Source organism: Crocodylus porosus, unplaced genomic scaffold (assembly GCF_001723895.1).
Source record: "Crocodylus porosus isolate Cpor-Errol unplaced genomic scaffold, CroPor_comp1, whole genome shotgun sequence".
NCBI classification, from domain to species: domain Eukaryota; kingdom Metazoa; phylum Chordata; order Crocodylia; family Crocodylidae; genus Crocodylus; species Crocodylus porosus.
The window spans coordinates 20,132,736-20,154,404 of record NW_017728949.1 but is presented as its reverse complement, the minus strand read 5'-3'; the positions used below and the strand labels follow the sequence as shown (position 1 = coordinate 20,154,404).

General features: G+C 48.6%; 1 protein-coding gene across 2 annotated transcripts in view; it reads left to right on the top strand.

The window, feature by feature from the left end:
* Window positions 1-21,669, top strand: part of COL6A2 (collagen type VI alpha 2 chain) — a 43,336-nt gene that overhangs the window by 17,532 nt on the left and 4,135 nt on the right. The window contains exons 11-28 of one of the 2 annotated variants that reach the window (XM_019553864.1): window positions 970-1,023; window positions 1,445-1,507; window positions 2,215-2,277; window positions 3,932-4,021; window positions 5,234-5,296; window positions 6,023-6,085; window positions 6,632-6,694; window positions 7,365-7,427; window positions 7,938-7,988; window positions 8,657-8,692; window positions 10,331-10,393; window positions 11,058-11,120; window positions 11,399-11,434; window positions 11,840-11,885; window positions 12,726-12,878; window positions 13,367-13,819; window positions 14,388-14,426; window positions 18,604-19,233. In XM_019553864.1, coding sequence (XP_019409409.1) covers window positions 970-1,023; window positions 1,445-1,507; window positions 2,215-2,277; window positions 3,932-4,021; window positions 5,234-5,296; window positions 6,023-6,085; window positions 6,632-6,694; window positions 7,365-7,427; window positions 7,938-7,988; window positions 8,657-8,692; window positions 10,331-10,393; window positions 11,058-11,120; window positions 11,399-11,434; window positions 11,840-11,885; window positions 12,726-12,878; window positions 13,367-13,819; window positions 14,388-14,426; window positions 18,604-18,899 — 1,758 coding nt within the window. In that variant the 3' untranslated portion in view covers window positions 18,900-19,233. Of the gene's footprint in view, window positions 1-969; window positions 1,024-1,444; window positions 1,508-2,214; window positions 2,278-3,931; window positions 4,022-5,233; window positions 5,297-6,022; window positions 6,086-6,631; window positions 6,695-7,364; window positions 7,428-7,937; window positions 7,989-8,656; window positions 8,693-10,330; window positions 10,394-11,057; window positions 11,121-11,398; window positions 11,435-11,839; window positions 11,886-12,725; window positions 12,879-13,366; window positions 13,820-14,387; window positions 14,427-18,603; window positions 19,234-21,669 lie in introns of those variants that run through there. The other variant, XM_019553863.1, reaches the window with a different exon arrangement.

Here is a 21,669-nt window from a genome sequence, read left to right as displayed (position 1 = left end):
GACTGAATTGATTCAATCTTTGCAGGTTAGTCTAACCTGGCTAGGCTGAATCAGTTTGTAACCATACAGACATCACCTCTGGACTGAAAAAGTGCAGGCACATGCCTGCAGTAGCTCAGGCTAGGAACTGGGCGGTGCTAAAGCAGCCCTCCCTTCCCTTCCATAGTGCTGAGCTGAAGGGGGGCACCCTCCCCACAATCAGCCCAGCAGGGAGTTGATAACAGTGTTTATCGCCCCATTAAAAAAACAACAGAGGGACATTACCTGTTGATTCCACCTTTGTCCCGTTTCCCACTGCACAGACCATAGCCAGCATGTGGTCTGCTAGCTAATGCTGAGAGATGTCTGTGTTAGGCTGAGGGTACTTTGCTTAGCAGGGAGTGGTGAGGGGGAGAGGGGAGAGCAGGAGGAAGCCAGGCAGATGTTTGCAGTCTGTACCAGAGCTGCAGCCAGGGAGCAAAGGGAAGTCAGCTCTGCTGGGCTGGAGCACAGAACAGAGCCCCACCCAGAGTTGCAAAGCATCTGGGATGCTGGAGGAGTCTGATTTAATTTAAACCAGGAAGGGGTCTGGGACAGACATTGCATAAACCAGTTTGAACCAAATCTGTTAAGTCTGATACTACATTCAACCAGATTTATCGCAAACCGGCTTCAACCATTTTCAGGCTGGTTTATGTGCACTGAATATCTGTTCTGTTACAGGTTTAAACCAGTTTCTGATCACCTAAACCAGTTTATGTGTAATGTCTGTCCCTAGCCCTAAGTTCTGATACATAGTCAGGGCAGGTCTTCTACACCCATGAGATTAAACTCCCCCACACACCAGGGCATACTCTGTTCACTAACTGGACAGGGGATGCCAGGACCTTGTGATTAGCTTGTGTTCAAGTTAAATTACTTATTGTGTGAGAACAGCAATGCATTAGTTCCCTCTAATACTTAGATTTTCTCTCTGCTTCTTTTCTCCAGGGCAAGCTGGGACGAATTGGACCTCCAGGTTGTAAGGGAGACTCAGGCGACAAGGTAGAGCTGCTTTTCTGTGACATAACTCAGCAAGATTCTCTTCACCTAGTACCAGGAAGTCTGGGAGCTGAGCCCTGTCTTAGTGTGCATGAGTTACAGCTGCAGTAGGAGCCTAGCTAAGCAGGTGTATTACAGACCAGCTTTTCCATGTAATGCATGCTTCGTTCCTGAGCACACAGAAGAATGCAGTGCGGAAAGCATGCCTGTCCTGCTCATATGTGAGAAAGAAGCCTCCGTGAAGTTGATGGGAATCTGGATATGGTCAATTTTGTTAACAGTGCCAGCAAACAGAGTCCACTCCTCAATTTGCAGCTACTCTCACTGGCAACTGACTTTCTGTAGGAGCTATTTTGTTTTGGGAGAAAGTTGTTCATTGTTATTGCTGTGTAAATTGACAGTTCTTTGTCTGCTCTTTTCCTAGGGTCCTGATGGTTACCCAGGAGGGGCAGGAAACCCAGGAGAGAGAGGGGATGAAGGTACAAAGGTATGTAAAACCCAAAACAGAAGGTCAGTCTGGAGGGAGAACACCACCCAGGGGTAGCTAAAATTCACGTGGCCACATCCAGCGCGCTGTATAGGCATTGTGTACTAGTAGCACGCAGTGAAGGCCACCTCTGCTCTTCCCTTCATTTGCAGGTCTTCAGTTCCTTTGGGTAATCACAAGAAGCAGATGTCACATTTGTACTGCACTGTACTGATGAACACTGAGGTTAGGGTGCAATCAACTCAGAGCCACCAGAGGCCTTTGAAGAAGGCTGCCTTGCAGGAGCTACTGCCTCACTCAGCCATGGGTGGCACTGAGGAAGAACTAAGGCTGAGCCAGAGGCAGAAGCAGTGCTATTAGGAGAGAGGGGGCTTGTTCAGCACCTTACCCTCCTCACTGCTGGAGCTGTTAGAAACCCCGCTAGGTCAGGTCCAGAAAGATTCATTTATAGCCCTCTGGGGTTTGGGCTGATGTGGGATTTTTCTTGGGAACCAGGAGGAGCACAATGGTTGCAGCTGGACACTTTGTTCAAACCCAGGATGGGGAGGCCAGAACCCCAGTGCAAGAAAGCCAAAGAAAGGGCCTTACTGAGCCTGCAACTCTAGAAAGCTGAGCTCTGCTGGGTGCTGACCAGTGAGGACCAGCAGCTGTGAGCAGTAGCGAGTAGAAGGGTGACATGTTTATAACCATTGTTCTCTCTGTTTCAGGGAGATCCAGGCCGCCCTGGCCAAAATGGGCCCCCAGGAGCTACTGGGGAGAAAGGAAACAGGGTAGGTGTTCCTCTTCATGCTTCTCAGGGTACAGCTGGTTGTCCCAGACACAGGAGCTGTCTCTGGAATCCATGCACAGGGCCTTGGGGCCATCAGTAAGAGTCCTACTAACTCCATGCATATCTACTCCCTCTGTGCTCAGCCTGGACCTGCCCCTGCTCCCATGCCATCACTTGAGACCAGGGCAGGACCTGCCTTGGTGTGGCACTGAATGTAAGCCACATGCTCAGCATTGCTCAAAGGCTGCCTTGTTTGAGGCAAACAAACAACACTGCCTTGTTTTTGGGACTTGGCACTTACTGAGCCAGATCAAGTGAATGGTGCATGCTTCATGGTGATGCTTCTGGGCTCAGCACAGCAGCAGGGTAGACAAGCCCTCCATGTTCATGAGCAACTGCAGCAGCCAGGACTACAGATACTGCTGATATATCTGCAGCCCCAGCCCCTTTAGGGAAGGGAATCGAGTGAAAATGGCTGCAGGTACCCCATGCTGGAGACAAGAATGAGCGCACCAGTATCCAGGCTGCAATAAGCAAGCAGGCTTCATCTCTGTAGCTGTGCCCTGAGTTTTCAGCCATTCTCCTTGTTCTCTTTCTTGTGTGGAACAGACCAGGAGATTGGCTGCAGATTCCTCAGCTGTAAATAGTGTTTGCTTTTCTTCCCTGGTATTGGCAGGGGTTACCATTGGTTTTGCATTCAAAGGCAAACTGCAGGGACTTGTCCACAGCATTTGCAGAGCCTCTGCCTGACTACTGGGTCCCCAGTCAGACATTAGTGCCTCACTGTAAGGAGGCCAGTGTCCCCCCAGAAAACTCACTCGCATGAAGGGGTTGCTGCATTCTATTGGTCAGATACTTCAGGGGCAGGGGACAGGAGAGCTTTCTTCGGTGGCCAACAGGGTCTCTGCTCTCTGAGAAGGGGCAGGGAGTGGCTTGGAAGACGCAGGACCAAGCTCCTTTGGTGCCCCACACTGGCCAACAGAGCTTGCTGAGTGCAGAGAGAGGGGAAAGTGAGCTGCTCTGCACTGTGCTGAGGCTACACACATATGTGCACATGTGTGCGTGGGTGTGTGTGTGTACATGTGCATGCATGTATACATGCTCACTGGGGGTGGACATCCATGAGTACATAGGGGAGTGTGTCTACAAGGGCTGTGTGTGCATAGGGGACAAGTCTGTTTGCAGCTGTGTCCCAGGCAGCTGCGCAGCCTCCTTTCTCTTCAGACACAGGAAAACACCATGTATCTGGGTCCAAGAAGGCAGTTTTCCTTCAGCCCCTGGGGGATAACGGTTCTTCTGTCATGGTTTAGTACCCATCAAGGTGTTGGGGCTTAATGCCCATTTTCTGGAAATGGGAGGCTCCTCCCTAGCTTGCTCCTGTAGCCATATGGCTGAAGGCAAGCAAAACTTGGGGGCATCCAAACCCCAAGCCTTCGGGTTTGGGCCTGCACATAGGATGCCTGCCAAAGATGTTGGAAATATCTGAAGCCCCTGGCGGGGCTGGAGGATGTTTGCTGGTTGTAGGGCCACTTATTATTCTGGATTGACTCATGGATTTGGACTTGATTTGGTTGATTTGGCTTGGAACATGAAACATTTCTTTAAAAAGAATCGTCTTCAGACACACTCTGACCTGTTCACTTTTCTCCTCAAAGGGACCTAAAGGCAACACTGGAGGCCCTGGATCCCCTGGCGTCAAGGGAGGCAAAGGCAGCCCAGGATCTGCAGGACCTAAGGGAGAACCTGTAAGCACCTGCGTGGTTCCTTTAGCTCTGAGCATTGTGCTTATATGTCACAGTGAGATGGCCCTGGTACATGGCATGAGCACTGCGTATCCCAGCAATAGCAGCACCTGAAACCCCTTCCTCCAATTACCCACCAAGCCCCGCCGGCTTGCTCTGCAGCCCTGTCTCAGCATCCTGAGGGAGCTGCAGAACTGATCTTGTGTCCCCCCTGCAAGAAATCCCATTATGAGGGCCATTGCTATCCCCCTCCCCACCCTACCAGTACCAGCAAGGAGCTACTGTTAGCACTGACAGGGGTTGTATGAGTCCCCTCACTACCCCATCAGAAAGGGGTGGGAGGTAAGAGGTTCACTGTGTAACACATGATTTTCTCCAGACTCTGTCCCTGCTTACAGTCAAAATTGTCATTTTAAGCAATACTCTCCAAGCCCTGTTGATTGCAAAGGGCATGCTAAAACCATGAAGCAAGAAAAGGGCCAGAAACTGTAGACAGCCTGAAAGACTAGTCTGAGGAACAGCTGGCCTGCCCCATCAACCTGCAGTCCAGAAGATGACAAGTTAAATTCAGTCAGTCCCAAATTGCCTCAACTGTTCCCTGCTTAGCTCCCAAAGCCAGTGGCTTTGCCTGCCAGTGCCTGCCGTGTAGTTATTGTAGTTGGTGCACCATGGAGTGACCACATGAGGGCAGGGCAGAATCATGCTCAACATCAGGAAAAAAGTCACTGGGGCCACTGCCCTGGCTGTAGGAGTCAATCGCAACCCACAGTGCTGCTGGACTGCAAGTGAAGCTGCTGCTCAGTCCCCCAGCTGGTGGAAACAGGCCGACGCTCCCCCAGGACAGTTGTAACAGTGCTGCATTAGAGACAGTTGGCCAGATCCAGTAGGTAAAAGTGAGGCTAGATGAAGTCAGTGCAGCTGTTTATTGTGAAGAGAATGAGCCATCGGTGTCTGTGTGAGCACCTACACATGTGGTGGTGACTCTCCTTAGAAAAATTAAGTCATTCCCTGAAGAAGAAAACCAACACTGCAGCATAAAACAAACAGATGTTGCACCTGGTCATGTGTGCATGGAAGCCCAGCCACGGGCAATGCAGCAGCCATGGCTCGTAAGCTGGCAGGGCAAAGGAGCAGGCAGCAAAGCCCAAGAGTGGTAGCTAAGCCAACCTACACCTTTGCTGCCCTCTTTGCTGACTGCCTCTTATGTTTGCCAAGGGTCGTCGCGGTGATGCAGGAACAAAGGGCAGCCCAGGAAGCCCTGGAGTCAAGGGAGAGAAGGTGAGTGAAGGCTTCCCAAAGCACAAGGGGCAGGGCACCACTCGGTACTGCCCAGGCTTCAGCTGGCCAGGGACTCTACTGAGAGGACTGCTGGCTCACCAGAAAGCAGCAGACCTGAATACAGCCCTCCATAGGGCACATCTGATCCCTCCTGTGGGGCAATGGACACTGGGGGAGCATATGGTGTAGGCAGGGAAGCTCCTATGCCTGTTAACAGGCAGGCCAGTCCCTGGCACATGCAGGAGGGTGAGGGCCTGGGGTCTGTGTGCTGATCCCACCTGCCTCTAGCATTTTTTTGGAGGGCAGAGCCCCAGTGCAGAGTGCGTTGGCATTCAGATGCAGGGTACGTGCTACTCCACAGTCACAGATTGCCTCAGACAGGTGCAGGGGAAGAGCCTTTGTGGGGCACAGTGGGCAGAGGGCATGCTACATGTCACTCTTTAGTGACCCAGAGCAGGGTTGGGCACAGTAGCAGGAGTCTCCAGATAGGCCTGCTTGGCCTCCTGAGCTGGGCCCTGACACTGAGATGAGAGGAGAGACAGAAGCACAGCAATGCTTCAGGTATTAAACAAGGTATAGAGAACCCCTTGCTCCATGGCAGAGACAGAGCAGCAGGGCCATGAGGTGTGAGGTGCAATACACTTTGGGTGACCTAGGTAACCTGGGTACATGAGGAGCCTGGTTACAGGCAGCAGGTGTATCTGACTGCTCTTTCCATTCTGACAGGGGGACCCTGGCCCTGAGGGCATCAGGGGCTTGCCAGGAGAAACTGGAAACAAAGGAGCCAAGGTAAGAATGAGTTACAGGCTCAGGTCACCAGGATTGGTAAGGGGCCCCCCCCACCATTTGTTTCTCCCATGCAGTATTGTTCCCTGCAGGGAAGTCATTTGTCCCCGTGGCCTGCAACTATAGCACCTGCCCCCTGCCTCCAAGCAGGTCCCGCCTCTCCAGGCATGGGCACAGCCCCTGTAGTGGCTGAGGGAGAGCCTTGCCTGCATGCATGCACTGGAGTACTGCAGTGCATTGCTGCTGAACAGCCTTCAGGAAAGGCAGCTTTCAGGGCTGGAGCCCCTGGGCTGGACCGGCAGTGCATAGAGTCACCCAGGGGAGTCTTCCCCATCCCTGCTCATGAGGAGCAGCTGGGCTCCACAGTTGATGGATTTGCCATCACAAAAATGCCTAGGTGGGACCTCAGACTTGCCTCTGACTAGTTACACATATGGCATGGTACCAGAACCTCCCTTACCACCAGCACAAACCCCAGACTCCAGATGCTGAAGTTTTCTCTGTCTGCTCACAGTTCTGTGACTGCTCTTTTGTTGCTTTGTTCCTTAGGGGGATCGAGGACTGCAAGGGGCGCGGGGCTCTTCAGGTGCTGTGGGAGAGCCAGGCAATCCCGTAAGTGTCCTGTTCCTTGTGGAACTGTGTGACTGATGGCAATGGCTGGGGTTCACCACGCAATAGGCAAACAGCAAAAGGTGCCAGAGCAGTGAAGGGTTTGTGATGCCGGCACCCTGACTCCTTGGTGTGCTATTGGCTACAGAAAGGAGTGGGCCAGATCCCTGATGGTGGCGAACCTCAGGCAGATTTTTTACCTTTTTTTTGGTCATCAGCTCTGGCTGTTTCTTCAGAAAGAAAGTAACATGGCCCCATCATGGCCCCCTGAGCCACAGAGGGGCTCAAGGCCCAGCTCTGCCTGCTAATCCATGTCACAGTTAAGGTTAGAACCAGGACCCACCATCCCCTGCTGCTATGCTCAGTGCAGTTGACTACACTGGCCCTGTCTCACCGGCCACATAGCTGTAAGCAACCTTAGTTAATGCTAGCAGTTTGCTGCTGGAAGGAATCTTTCAAGTGCCAGGTACCCAGGGCTCGCAGGCTCTGAAGGATGTAGGGAAGTGGGGAAAAACTGAACTGTCCCTGGCTGTGTTGTTATAAGCTCATAGAAGAAGTGGTGCTCTACTTGTGTTTTCTTGAGACATCGATATTGTGGTTCCCTGGGTGGCCACTGTGCCACAGGAACTGTCCTATTCCTCCCCTTACTCTGGTCTCTGTCACTCTCTTCCAGGGATCACGTGGAGATCCAGGTGACTTGGGCCCAAGGGGTGACCCTGGCCCACCAGGACCAAAGGTAAAATCCAGGAGTAGGCCCAGGGTGGTGCTGCGCTGTCTCGGGGAGAGCAGGTCCAGGGATCTGTGTGTGCATCTCTGGAATGGGCACTGGATTCTAATTTGCACCCCCTTTCATGTGGGAGGCTAGGCCCTGCTAGGACGAAAGCAGTCTTAATTACACCCAGCAAAATTCAGTGATGTCCTGGGCCCCAGCTGGCTGCCTTTCCTGGTTTCTTTTCTCCCACAGAGGAGCCCTCTGGTTTCTGCAGGTTCCTTCTGCCAGGACAGATCTGTATGTTGAAGTCATTGCTGTCCATGCACCCCTTTCTTCGGCCTTGTAAACTCAGATCCCATATCTACTGCACTGAAGTGCACAGTTGCTAGTTAGGACAGATAGCATGCAGAGATTGCATGCATGCCTTAGGGAGAAAGGAAGAGTATCTGACTGCCATTGGTATCACTCCACTGGGGAGACTGGTCTTCTTTAATGTTACAGTTTCACTGAATAATTCCTTCTTTTTCACCAAAGGGAGACAGAGGCAGACCTGGCTCCGGCAAACATGGCTACCCAGGACCGCGGGTATGTTTGCTTGCACACTCAGAATGAAATTAATGTCCTATCTCTCCCAAATGAACAGCATGGAAAGAAGCAGAGAGGGAGGGACACTTGGGGAGAAAGCTGTGATAAAGTCAGACCAGGTGAAAGGAATCATAAGAGGCTGCCACAATACAAAGCCAGAGTGACCAGCTGTGAGGGAGCAATGGGGAGATCTTCCCCTTGAGAGAGTGCACCGTTCTGGGGGACAAGATGTGCCAGAGGGTTTCATTTTCACAAGTAAGCATTGGTATCATTCCTGGAGTCAGTAGGGAGAGTGCTGCTGAGGCTCCTAACAGCCTTCAGAGTTAGATTTAGAAAACCATTTTTGATTTGTTATGGATCTTCTTACTACTGAGGTACAAGGACAGCGTGAGAAATGCAGGTGTGTTACAATCACCACCTGTGCCCTTGAACATCCCCAGTGTTTCCAGCTCTGTGGTCAGTAAGGGACTTGATAGTGAATAGCTAGCTACATGATGATGGCTGCAGACAGATGCACTTGGCCAGGAGTGGGGGAAATAGGACAGTAGTAAAGAAAATCATTTCAGAGGTATGTTAAGTAATTATATTGGGCCTATTGGCTCTGGGTACATGTACAGAAAATAGTAATTTAGAACAAAACTAACTCACCCCCTCTCATCTCTTTCCAGGGTGACAAAGGCGAGAAGGGCTTACCTGGCCCAGAGGTGTGTGTGCTTGACTTGTTTATTTGTTTCCTAATCTAATGCACTGAGCAGTTGGCTCCCAACCCTGCCAGCAAGTGGCTGAGTAACCTTCTTTCCAGAGGCCAGTCCTATTGACTCACCCCACTGCTGTTCCTCATATATGCTGGCCATCATATACCTGTACAGAACTTAGCATAGGTGGGAATGTAGGTGTAAGAGGAGGGGTTTGGGCCAACCTATCCATGGCCTTGATGTGCTGTTGCAACGTAACTGTTAAATAAGAATAATAAGAATCCTGGAGTAGCAGCTTTTGGGGCAGGCACCATGTTTACCTCTCTGTTTGACTCAGATGATTGCTCGAGTATACTTTAACAAGCTGTCCGCAGCAGAACATTAGGCACCATGGTCCCCCTGCTTTACCTGTAGAAGTTTAAGGTGCCTTGTCTTGTGGCTGTGTCAGGATTAATTATTTAGTTTTGGTAGTAGGATAGACAATGGATTTGTACAGGATCATTTGGATAGGAATGATCCTGCCTCTGGTATGGAATTGGACTAGATGGCTTCTGAAGGTCCCTTCCAGCCATGCATTTCCATGTTTCAATGACTATATCAAACAAAATTGGATACCAGTTGGGACTGGGGCCTCTGAGTACTACTATAACATATTATAGGGTAGGCTGGCAGCCTATAGGGCACCAAACTTTAATCAACTGGGGATCTGCTGGTTAAAACTCCAACCAAGCCAGGTGAGCAGCTTAAGAAAATGTTTATTCTGGTATTTCATTGCTTTTGGGTATTTGATTTTCAGGTGTTCCATCAACATAATGCTGTTTAATGAATTCATTTTTTTAATGTTGTGTTTTGGGTGCAATTCATTTAAATCCCTCATAATCCCATTCAAAGATAGATAGCTACATGGTAGTGACAATTACTAAGCACTCAGGTTTATAGAAAATAAACCCTGCTGATTACCTGGTTATTTCTCCGTAACACACATTATAAACTAATCAAGGCCAGGTGAATAGATAGTTTGGTGTGGTGTTTCTCACTGAAACAATACACTGTGCATCTCATTTTAACTATTAATTAGTCTTACAAAAATGACCTCCTGGTCCTAGCTATCTTGTCGAGAAACCCAGTCCAAGATTCATTTCCCATGCCACAGTCTCTGCGTAGCAATCTGAAATATGCTTCAGAAAGCAACTGTATTCTTAAATGAATGCCTGTTAAAGGTAGGTCAGTGTACAGGTACTCCTCACTTAACATCGTCCCAGTTAATTTTGTTTCATTATTACATCACTGATCTATTAGAGAACATACTCATTTAAAGTCTCTCAGTGTTCTGTTATAATGTTGTTTGACCGCCTGCTGCTAGTAGGTAACTACTGTGACGTAATTGGATTTGCCTAACATCATTTCACTTTAAGTTGCATTTTTTCAAGAATGTAACTATGACATTAAGCAAAGAGTAGCTGTAGACATTGCCCTCTTATCTCTGTGCCAATAAGGGCTACACAGTTAAAGGCAGCCTGTGAAACAGCTGCATTTCTGGAACAGGATCATCAGCCATGCTGCTGTTTTTGACTGTGATTCACTGATGGTGATACCTTTCCCAGCACATGAGCAGCTGCCTTGATGTTATCTCTTTTCTCTGAACAGGGTGTAAGAGGCGACTTTGGCCCAAAAGGCACTCCAGGCACTAAAGGAGAGAAAGGGGAGATTGTAAGTACTTTGTTAATGCCACTCACAGCTTCAGGTGTGGCCAAGGTAGGGGTCCCACCTCTATAACCCCGCTAAGCACCACTACTGAGGGAGAGGTGGAAGGGAGAAAATACAGATAATGAAGGTCTGGAGGCCCAGCATCTGGGGCACCACTGTAGGGCAGGAGAGCCAAGTTAAAGGTCACTAGAACTTCCCTCTGGCATGTCTAGTGCCTGTCTGCCTACACTGACAGTGTATCTCGTGCTTCTGGAATCACAGTGTTGCTAGAATCATTCCAGAGCAATGCATTGGGCCCAGAAAGCTAAACTAAACAAGCAGCTCAGGGAAAATGACCCCTGCAACCCTAGAGCATCCCCTGCATGCAGGTCTGACTTCAGTGTGCCAGTGTATGGTCCCTTGGTACTCAGATGGTGGCTGTGTCCTGAGACCAGGGACACTGTGCCTGCAGTGAGATCTGTCTGATTATATGATGCCCCCTCCAATAATCAGTCATGGGAGTTCTGCCTTGGAGAGAGCACTGCTAGCTGCTTTGCATCCCCTGTGTGCTTGGGTACAAGAGGTGCTTGAGAGCCTTCAGCAGTTATAGTCCTAGTTGGGATGAACAGGAGATGGCTCTGACCACTACTTAAATATGTGCAATTATTTCCTTTTCTTTTCTTCCCAGGGTGACCCTGGCCCCGGAGGCCAGCCTGGACCCAGAGGCCCACCTGGTGAACAAGGCCCTGAGGTACTGTAACATGTTAGTATATGAAAATGGTTGCTCTACTGCTCCCTGCTTCTTACATGTGGTTGTAGCAGTGAAGCGAAGACAGCTGCACCAGTGACTGCCCTCAGGCCCTGAAGGAGGCTGCTCACCCCTCGGCGAGCCTTCAGAGATTTCTTCAGAGCATCCTGGCATCTGGCACTGCTCCTGTTCCTGCCAGTGTCTGCATGAATCTGCCCCAGCTGGCATCTGCAGTGGGGATTCCCAGAAAGGGGAACAACACTGCTTTGTTCTTCTTACAGGGTGACCCTGGCCCAGCAGGACCTCCTGGCCTGACGGTAAGTAGGGCCCATTTCCTAATAAAGACCCTTACACCTGGAAGCTGATGCCATTCAGGGGCAGCCACTGGAGGGTACAATTCCAAAGTGTTCTGAGTGGGGATCACACTTGGGGGCCAGCCTTGCTCTTGGTTACACCAAAATCAGTGGTAGTTTCCTCTGTATGATGGAGAAGAGCAAAGTCCATGGCCTGCTGAAAGAAGGAGCTGGAGAAGGGAGAGCTGATGTGATTTGGCACAGATGTAGCCACCATTAAGACATTGTCCCAATCAGAGAGGCAATGCAGAACTGTTGGGTGAGAAATGAAAGCCAGGCCAAGGGGTTTGGTACAGGCTGGGCCCTGCCTGCCCTGCGAGAAGAGGCTAGCACTCACCTGGCCCTCTGCTCTCTGTGTTCTGCCGGCAGGAATGTGACGTGATGACCTACGTGAGGGAAACCTGTGGCTGCTGCGGTCAGTAGTGTCACTCTTCTTTATGGCTTTGTGTCAGTGCTGAGCTGGGGGGAATAACTTGGGGGATGGGCAGGTGCACCCCTTTGAGTGTTCTTCTCCCAGGCAATCCTTCCTGCATCTGTGATGAGGGGGATCAGGAAGGACAAGGCAAGTCCCTGAGCCATGAGCCAGCTCCAGGCCTGTGTACTGCTTCAGTCCCATGGAAGGCGTTGGCTTGGGGATGCAGTGGGACTCCTTGTTTGCTCTCAGGCCATGTCCTCAGCAAGTGCAACTAGTGCCTGGGGGCACCCTTACTTCTGAACACTGCCTGCCATTGGCTCCTTCTGTGGTGAAAGAGTTCCCAGCAAAATGCCCATCAGAAGTAGGGCAATAACCGCTGCTTCCCCTGCTGAGCTGCCCCTTCCATGCTGGCTTCTGCTCCATGCCCCCATGTGCTTGGCTGTTCCCACTGTGATGCCACTCTCAGACAGTACCTGAAATAGAATAACTGAAGAGGGGCTGTGCAAAGGCAGCCTGTGAGCCCTCGCCCAGCCAGCCCCACCCTCCACTCCAGGGATAGGCATTGACTAGGTGACCCTGAACAGTACGTCACAGTAAAATTCAGGTCATACTAATGACAGCCCAATCACATGTTTCAGAAGAAAGGCTTCCTCTCTCCTGCAGAAGTGCCTGCACATAGTTTCCCCTTGCTCCCTTGCTAGAGGTGGGAAGGCAGACCAAATGGACCGATGACCTGGCCTGCAAGCTACTCCCTTTCCAAACATGGTCTCTCCCCTTTCTCCTGGAAACTGCTATTTACCTAGTCTCTTTTTGATTTCCTCCCTCTCTCCTGTCCCCCAGACTGTGAGAAGCGCTGTGGTGCCCTGGACATCTTGTTCGTCATAGACAGCTCTGAGAGTATCGGCTACACCAACTTCACTCTAGAGAAGAACTTTGTCATCAACGTGGTCAGCAGGCTGGGCTCCATCGCCAAGGACCCCAAGTCCCCGACAGGTTAGGAGGGTGTGTAGCAGAGAGGAGGAGGGGGTGACAAAGGCAGCCAAGGCTTGTTAATGGATTGCCCTTGGAGGGGCAGTCCATTGGCTGAGCCATCTGGATAGTGTCTACTAAGAGCATGGGAACAGGTAGTGACTGCTGTGTTTTACAGTAAGGCTTAGCCCTTCTCCTGGGGCAGGTGTCACATGTCTCTTGTTGGGATCTATCCCCTTCTTTTCAAGCTGCCTGTCAGACTTTTTACAACGTAAACACAGCTCTGGTTTTCCTTGCTTTTCACTGGTGCTGGTCATTGCTGTGCTGTCATCAGTCTTGATAGTGCCTGGCCAGTGTCCTGAACGATGATTCCCCACCCAGCTGAGCTGTACAGCTGGGCAAAATAGAGTCCCTGAATGAGGAGCATTCCCCTGCCAGGTGGTGGCAGAGTGCCTGGGAGAGCACTGGCTCACACAGCGAGTGACCACTGATCTCCCTGACATTGTTGGCAGGAGCCCGTGTTGGGGTGGTGCAGTACAGCCACGAGGGGACATTTGAAGCCATCCAGTTTGATGATGAGCGCATAGACTCGCTGTCCAGCTTCAAAGAGGCAGTGAAGCGCCTGGAGTGGATTGCTGGGGGCACATGGACACCCTCTGCCCTGCAATATGCCTACAACAAGCTCATCAAGGAAAGCCAGAGAGAGAAAGCTCGGGTATTTGCAGTGGTGATAACTGATGGGCGGTTTGACCCACGGGACGATGACAAGAACCTGAACGCCCTCTGTCAGGAAAACGTCTTTGTCAATACCATCGGCATTGGAGACATGTTCTACCAGCCAGAACAGAGTGAGACCCTGGTGTCAATCGCCTGCAATGAGGAAAAGAGAGTGCAGAAAATGAGACTCTTCTCAGACCTGGTGGCTGAGGAATTCATTGACAAAATGGAGAATGTGCTCTGCCCAGGTTGGTAGCTGCCAGTCTTATTCAGTCCCTTATTGAGATGGGGGTCATGCAGCCATTATTCCAAGATGGTCTGCTACTGACAGTTCTCTGCACAGCTGTGCAGTACCAGTGTGCACCAGCCCACTGGTTACTAGTGCATGCAGCTGGGTCACTACTATCTCCTGAAAGTAACTCAGTAGTAGGTTTGGAGAGTTGTTGTAGCTGTGATAGTCCAGGAAATATGAAAAGCAAGCAATATCTTTTATGGGACCAACTGTATAATTGGAGGAGATGTTAGTCAAACTCTTGGGACTGAAAGTGCCTGAAAGCTTGTCCAATATCTTGCCCAACTGTATGATTTGTTCACTAAAAGAGATCATGAAAAAACCCTTGCTTCTCAAATGATGTAGCTCAGGACAGATGGCTCTTTCCCAGCTGGAGTCTCAGTCTCCCATCCCACCAGGCCCTCCACCACTATAGTTTTGGTCTACCCAATGAGAGGCTTGGGACCACAGCATAGACAGTTCCCATGGCCCTGCAGCAGGGACAGTACCACATCACTCAGTATCTCTTTTTATTCATATTTCAGATCCACAGATTGTTTGTCCAGACCTGCCCTGCCAAACAGGTAAGTAAATGAGCCAGCAACTCTGCACCTTCTGCACCATACTGTAGTGCCAGGGGAACAGGCATAGGCTTGGGGGCAGAGATTGGTGAGCTGTCCTATGCGTGTACACACTAGAGGGTGGGAGGTAAGAGATGTCATTTTATCTCAAGAGTCGGCCTATATACCACACCTGGCTCGCTTTTTCTTGTCAGTCTGAGCTCTCTCCATGGGTAGGCTTGTGTACACACAGCCTCTCCAATTTCTCCTAGTCTCTGTAGAGATGGTGCAGGTATCCCTATGTTCAGCATATTCTGCTTGTTATATGATGAGCTTCTAGCCTGCATTACTCTTGCTAAAAAGTCTGTCTGTCCTATTCTGTCTGTCTGTCTACCTAGACTGAGTGTTTGACATGTAGGTTACAAGGGATGCAGCCTTGTGAACTCTTGTGATTTTGTTCCCAAGTCTTGTGATGTTCCATGCTTTCCTGAAAGCTCCAGTTTCAGGAGTCAGGTGACTTATATGAGAATCTCATCTTCAGAAATAAAAAAGGGTCCCCTCTTTATCACATACTGTTGTGGAGAACAGCTGGAAAACAAGGCCCCTGAAGGCCCAGAAAGCAGAAGGCAGAGTAAAAAATGTATTGTTTTTTTAAAATGATGTGATTTTTTTTTTTTAAGCCAGGTCCTTGGTTTTGGGTGCCTGGACTTATCATTTGTAAGCACTTATGATTTGGGCTGGGGAGTGCTGAGGCTGGAATGTCAAGGTGTGATGCTAACCTTTTTCCCATGTGCTGTGCTCTTGGGCAAGTGTCTTTCCGCAAAGCTTGATATGGGGAACATGCCTTCCTTGCAGCACTAGGAAGCATATTGTCCAAGCTTCTTCAAAAGGAAGAGTCTTCCTGGCTGTGCAGCCATTGTCTCTGGAGAATACTTACCAAGAACTTCCTGAGGGGATAAAGACAACAGGTAGTAAAAACCTCAGGCAGGGCAAACAGTTTTCCATTAGACATAGTGCCAGACTATTTGCCACAGCCAGCCAGCAGGCTAGCAGGGAGCTATGCACACTCTTCTCCTGCTGATTTACTAATGTGCAAATAAATATTAATTGGGGACAGCACAAAGGCCACCCAACTCTTCCTGGTGCCTAAGGCTAAAGTGATAAGTTGTTCACAAATGGGGCACCTTCCCACTTCCTGAAAGTGTTCTGGATGATGCCATCAAGCCTGCAGTCTGAAAGTGTGTAGAATCATATCCTGCTAGGCTGCATGTGGGGGCTGGTTCCAATCAAAGGATGGAGCAGCTCACACTTCCAACCTCTGCCTTGTCTCAGTCAACATCAAATGTCTATTCTTCCAAAGCATTTGCGATGATGGGAGCTAATGTTAAGACCATGTAGGACTGCTGGGCAGGACTGATTTGTAGAGGTGATGAATATGCCAGGACATTTTCTCTGGCATGCTGAACAGCAGGACTGTCTATCTTCTCAAACAGCAGCAATGTATGGGTTCTGCTAGGTGTGAAACCCAAGCCTCCATCATGAGTCTCCACACCAAGGTGAATGGATTCTCATCTCACAGCAACATGCTCAGCTATTTTCATTATTAATGAGAGGTACAGCAGTAGAGCACTATTCTGAACCACTTCATTTCAGAGGACTCTGAAAAGATCTCTGAAGGAAATATTTCTGTAGACCATGCCATAGGCCAAGCAGGGTGTCGGGATCCACTCCATAGAATGGAGTGACATTATAATGACTATCTTCAGTTGAGTGGATTTGGCCTAGAATAGTTACATGGTTGTAAAAATGGGTGCTCTTTGTGGGTTAGTGACATAGCTGTGCACAAGCCCAGATGTAGGCCTGGAAGTCTGAATGGAATTGAAGTGGTGCCCAAGACGATGACGATCTTTAGCCAGCCTTCCACCCCTAGTGCTAACCTAACGAGGGCATGCAACCACAACTGTGTTGTGGTCAGCATTGTCTCGGAGGGCTTGGTGCAGTTTGGTCATGGCTGTGAGGAAACAGACTCTTGGAGGAGCTCAGCTAGGAACACCCTAGGTGAGTTGAGAGATTTCCTGCTTACTGGAAGTGCATGACTAACAGCTGTCTCTGCATTGGTGCTGCATTCTCCTCTGCTCTCCCCATGTTCTGCGGGGTTGTTTTGAAAAAAGTTGGGCTTAATTCACATCCAGTCCACTCCTCATGGACAGGGCTTTGCCAGGGGAGTGAGGGAGCTCAGAGTCCTACAGGCTCACCCCTACGCATTGGATAGGTCAGACCTGAGCAGGCCTGACAGAGTACAGCAGAAAGGGAGTTGCAAGGAGACTTCACTTGCCACTGGCTTGTCAGAATTGCACTGCTGGCTCTGAAGAGAGCAAAGGGCATCCTTCCATGCACCCCTACTCAGAGCACATGGTACCCCAAAGACCTGGAAGAGGGAAATATTATAACCTCACCCCTTCAGCACTGCATTGCACATGTTCCTCTGTGGACACTGGGAGACTCAGTAGGCCTTCAGCCTATCAGCAACCCTTATAAGGCATTGCTACAACACCTGCCTTCAGGATGGGCTTGTGCCTAACAAGCATGCCATGATCGCAGGACTTTGTGAATCACTTAGCACCATATACTTACTGGGCAGTGGATCACTAAGCTGAGATTCAGGCTGGGCAGCATGCAGAGTGAATCTGAGCTAACTCCTGGCTTTGGTACAGATGGCATGAACATCTATGGGGCTTCTTCTAATCCAGGCAAACATCTTTTTCAGAGGAACTTTGCTTTGCACTTTAGGGGTTGTTCACAGGTGAACCTCAACACAGAATTCAATCAATCAGAAAGACCTGTGGGCAGCAAACTGGGAATAGTGGCCCATATGGGCCATGGCAGAGCCAAGCCCCTGTGTTCCAGCAGGAGACCATCTGCTGCACAGAGTACCAACTCTGAAGAAACAGGAGCAGGGTTTGTGTTCGAAGGGAGATTTCTCATAGAAGCTGCTTTAACTCCCACTTATTTATTCGCTGAGGCAGGCTGTTTATTTGCATGTGGTTGCCCCAGGAAATCACAAAACTTGCTGCTATCTGACCTGGCATCCAAAGGAAAACTAGGTCTCTTTGCCTTCCCCCAAGCAGACCTCCCATCCCCTGAATCCTCCTGGCTGAGGTCCAGTAAGATAAAATAGGTCAGCTCATGTCCTTGAAGACATTCCCAACCCTATTGTTAACCATACTGAGCAAGAGGCAGAAAATAGAAGTGGTAACAGCAAAGAATCTATCCATTCAACAGAGACATACATGGCAGAGCTGGCTGAATGCCATTGGGCAAGTTTACTAAGAGCTGCTTGTGCTCATCAACTATTGTTTGACAGTATTTACCTGGTTGAAAAGCTGCTTAAATACTATTTGTCAAATAATTTCACAAAACAATTATCTAGCAAACAGTAACAAATTGTCTGATGTCTTCAATGATTGTTTTTTAAACATTTACCCATCTCCACTAGATAAAGAATTCCACTGCTGAGGCTTTAATGCCACAACTGATGCTTTACACTTTAAAAACTTAATAGTCATTTTGCCCATGTAAGTGTCATGACATGGAGAAATGATCAATATAGTGGTTAAAGGCGGGCGATATTTCCCACTCATGAACTTGTCCAGCAATAGAGCATACCTGGTTATCTGTCTGCTTCTGTTCTATAGAAAGTGAAGTGAAACATTGGGTAACACAACTTTGTTCCATTCAAGGGTAACTTCTGTTTACTTTGAGATAGGAACAGACAGACAAAGCAATTACAAAGGGTTCAGCCCACTGCCCTTACAACAATATATTCGTGCATCTGCTTGTGCCTTCACATGCTTTAGGATCTGATTTCACAGTAGCTGAGACCATTCACAGGAAACGTTGAATAGACACTTTTCTACCTATAGGAAATTATTTCCAAATACTCTTTCATGGTCTTACGAGGGGACTCTTTCCATTCCCTTTGACAATGTTTGGGCCAGGGCTTCAGTGAGACAGCCATGCATCTTTGTATCCCACATTCTGAGCAGATCCCAGAATTAAAAACATGACTTTGTTCTTTGCTTCTCTATTCCTCATTGGCTCACTCTTCCTCTAGCACAATGTACGTAAGAGAACCCAATAGCAGTTAGACACAGCCAATGCTAGAAAGCCCTGAAAATATTCTTTTGACGCTCACTTGCAGATGGCAGGAACCCTGGGAACGAACCCCCAGTAATTTTCCGCCCCATGGAAGAGGGGGTCAAGATAAATTTTCCCAGCACCATACAAACGATCGCCCAGTTCCTAAACTCCACGCGGGAAATCCAGGACCCCAACATGTACACCCAGCTGGTGGCCACTTTGGCCTATACCGCCGAAAAAGCCAAGTTTGCCACTGGACATGATCGGCAGGAGTGGATGGACCTATTCATTGACACTTTTAAAATGGTGCACAGCGAGATTGTGGGAGATCCAGAAACGGTGCTAGGGCTTTGCTGAGATGTCTGCTATAGAGGATCTCACCTGGATGAAAACTGTGGTTGAGTCAGGGTGGAAGGGGGAGAGCTGGTAGCTGTTGGGAAAACATTTTTACCTGGAAACCACTTTTCCTGAGTCCCTGTTTGTGCAAACAGATATGCAGGCAGGTGCTTTTAGTTTGGAAAAGCCCAGAAAAATCTCAGTTGCTCTCAGCTACTGACTTGAGATAAAGGGTGTCTTTGGCTTGGCTGGCAGTCCAGCATGGCAGCACTTTCCATAGAATAGGAGATGAGCTTGCTTTTTCTGCTATTGTCTTTTTAAAAAAAAAAAGAAGAAAAGAAAAAGATCTGCTGACTGCTAACAGAAGTGCTGGTCTGTCCTGTCCACAGGCGATGGATGCAGACACAGATTTTGGCCTTCTGAATAATCCCACACTAGCAAGACTGATTAGAGCTCCAACCAGATCCCATAATGGACCTTGCTGAGCCCTCAGTCATACCTGGCCAGCATGGCTGAGCTCGTGGGCTTACCAGCATAGGTATAACTGAGGGCAGGCATGAAGCCTTTCCTTGAAATGTGCACAACAATGTGTGTTTTAAGTGTTTTTCTATTTAGCTTTCATTCTAATGCCTTCTGTGTTCTCGTTTTCTGTTCAACAACAAGGGCTTTCCTAGGATTGCACAAAGAGTCTTAGCAAGGCCAAGATGACAAAGCAAGCTACCCTGTCTGTTATCATTACAATGTTTAAACAACAGCCTAATCACAGCACAGCCTGTGGTATTAAGAATAGTACGTTGGTGTGAGCCATTGGGGATGGCCATCATCATCTTTCCCCTGGTGTGCTGATTAAGGATTGCCCTTGTTAGAACATGCATAGTATGTTCTGTGTCTGATTGTACTCTAATGTGTGTACGTGTATTACAGTTCTCTTGTTTTTCCTCACTGTCCTGCACAGTAACATATGTATAGACACATCTAGGGAAAAATGCAATATATAGGACCTGGAAGCAAAAGCTAGAATGCACTAACTGCACAGTTAAATATGTACGGTATGTTATTATAATGCTTACAGCTACATATTTAAATTCAGTGTAGGTTTATGCATGGAAAGTTCAAAACTAACGCTATGCTGGATTCAGAGAGATTATAGCCATTGTTGCTATAATATACAGCTCAAGACACAGAGGATGATTTTCAAAGGCATAGTTCCTATTCACTTTCTCCAAGAGAGAGGTACCTAGCTAATGGCTATTTGTGCCTTTAAAAGTCATCCCCTCAACCTCACCTGCAGAAGAGGAGGGCATAATGTACTTTGTGCCAGTAAGTGAGCTCTGTGAGACCTCTAACTTTGATGTAGTTTTATTATAATTACTTCAACTTTCCCAGGCATATTTATTTAACTAATGTGCAAAATGGCAAAGCCAGGTGCTTGACTTAGCCCTTGAATCATATATTAGTGTTTGGGCTAAAATGATATCTGTTTTAAAGCAGTTAAAGACAGTATAGTTACCTGGTCATAGCCAGGAGTGAGAAACAGTAAACTGGAATTAGGAACTGGAAAACCTGAAAAACTTGGCTTGACCGCATCTGGGATCTACAGAACTAGACTGGAAAGTGCCTCTCAAGAGGCCTTCTCAGGAGGTGACTAGGCTTTTGGCTTTTGTTCAGGCTGGAAAAACTGCACCAACATAGACTTTCTTCCAGTTCAACACTTTTTGCTCCCAACCTGTCCCCTGCAGGGCAGTTTGGAGACACTTGCCACTGCAACATAACGAGAAAAGAGGTAACAGCATTTCTTCAAGCTTCATAGTTGTTGCATTTAACTTTCAGGCAAAGGTTTAAGATGAGGCTCTGCCTGTTTTTGACCCCAGTTGCCTAGTTCTACCTGTTATCTATGTATGCGGGATCATCTGCAGCCAAACCCAACTCCCACCCCCAACACCTTTTTGGCACGTGACTTTAGCCTGATAAATTCTGAACAGCTAAATTGCTTTGACCCTGATCCAACAAAGCAGCACTTGAGCATTTGACTGGCTTAAAGCATGCAGTTTATTCTGTTGGTTTCAGTGGGACTCCTCAAGGGTCCAAGATGCTTTGTTGAACCAGGTCCTAGGTCAGTAGAATTTGATTTTTTTGGAAAGGTGAGTATATTTGTCTTCTCAGCTATAGACATTTATTTTGTAGTCACCAAGAAACCAAGCACAAAGACTTGAAACAAATTAGCATAAATCTGTAAGAATAATCCAAAATGTATCAGCAGCATATCCCAGAGAAAATGTCCCCTTGCCCTGAGCTGCAGCCCAGCTGAACGCACTTGTTCTTTTTCTTTTAAGTAAGAATATCAAAGTAATGATACGATCCTGATATGACCCTAACAGCCAGAATCCAGAGTCCAATATATTCACTGAGAGGGAGGATTTGGGGTTTTGTGAAGGTAGGCAATTGCTGGGCTCACCCCACTTCACCCCCTAGGAAATGTGAAAGGGACACAAGTAACCTTAGTGGCTAGTGCTTTTCATGTAAGGGGACAGAGCCAAAAGAACTGAAAAGACTTGCAAAAAAAAACTCCCAAAAAACAAACCCAAAAATCAAAAGAGCAAAGGTTGTAGAATGATCCCCCCTGTCTGAAGGAGCAGGATTATTAGAGGCAAGACACTGGTGGTGCTTCCGCTGTTCATCTCTTTTATACATGCTCTCCCTCCGCCCTGCATCAAATGCTGCCCAGTACCTAGAATGTAGTGTGGTGCGCTGCAGACACGCACGCCTCCCTCTATAAGCTGTATGACAAGGA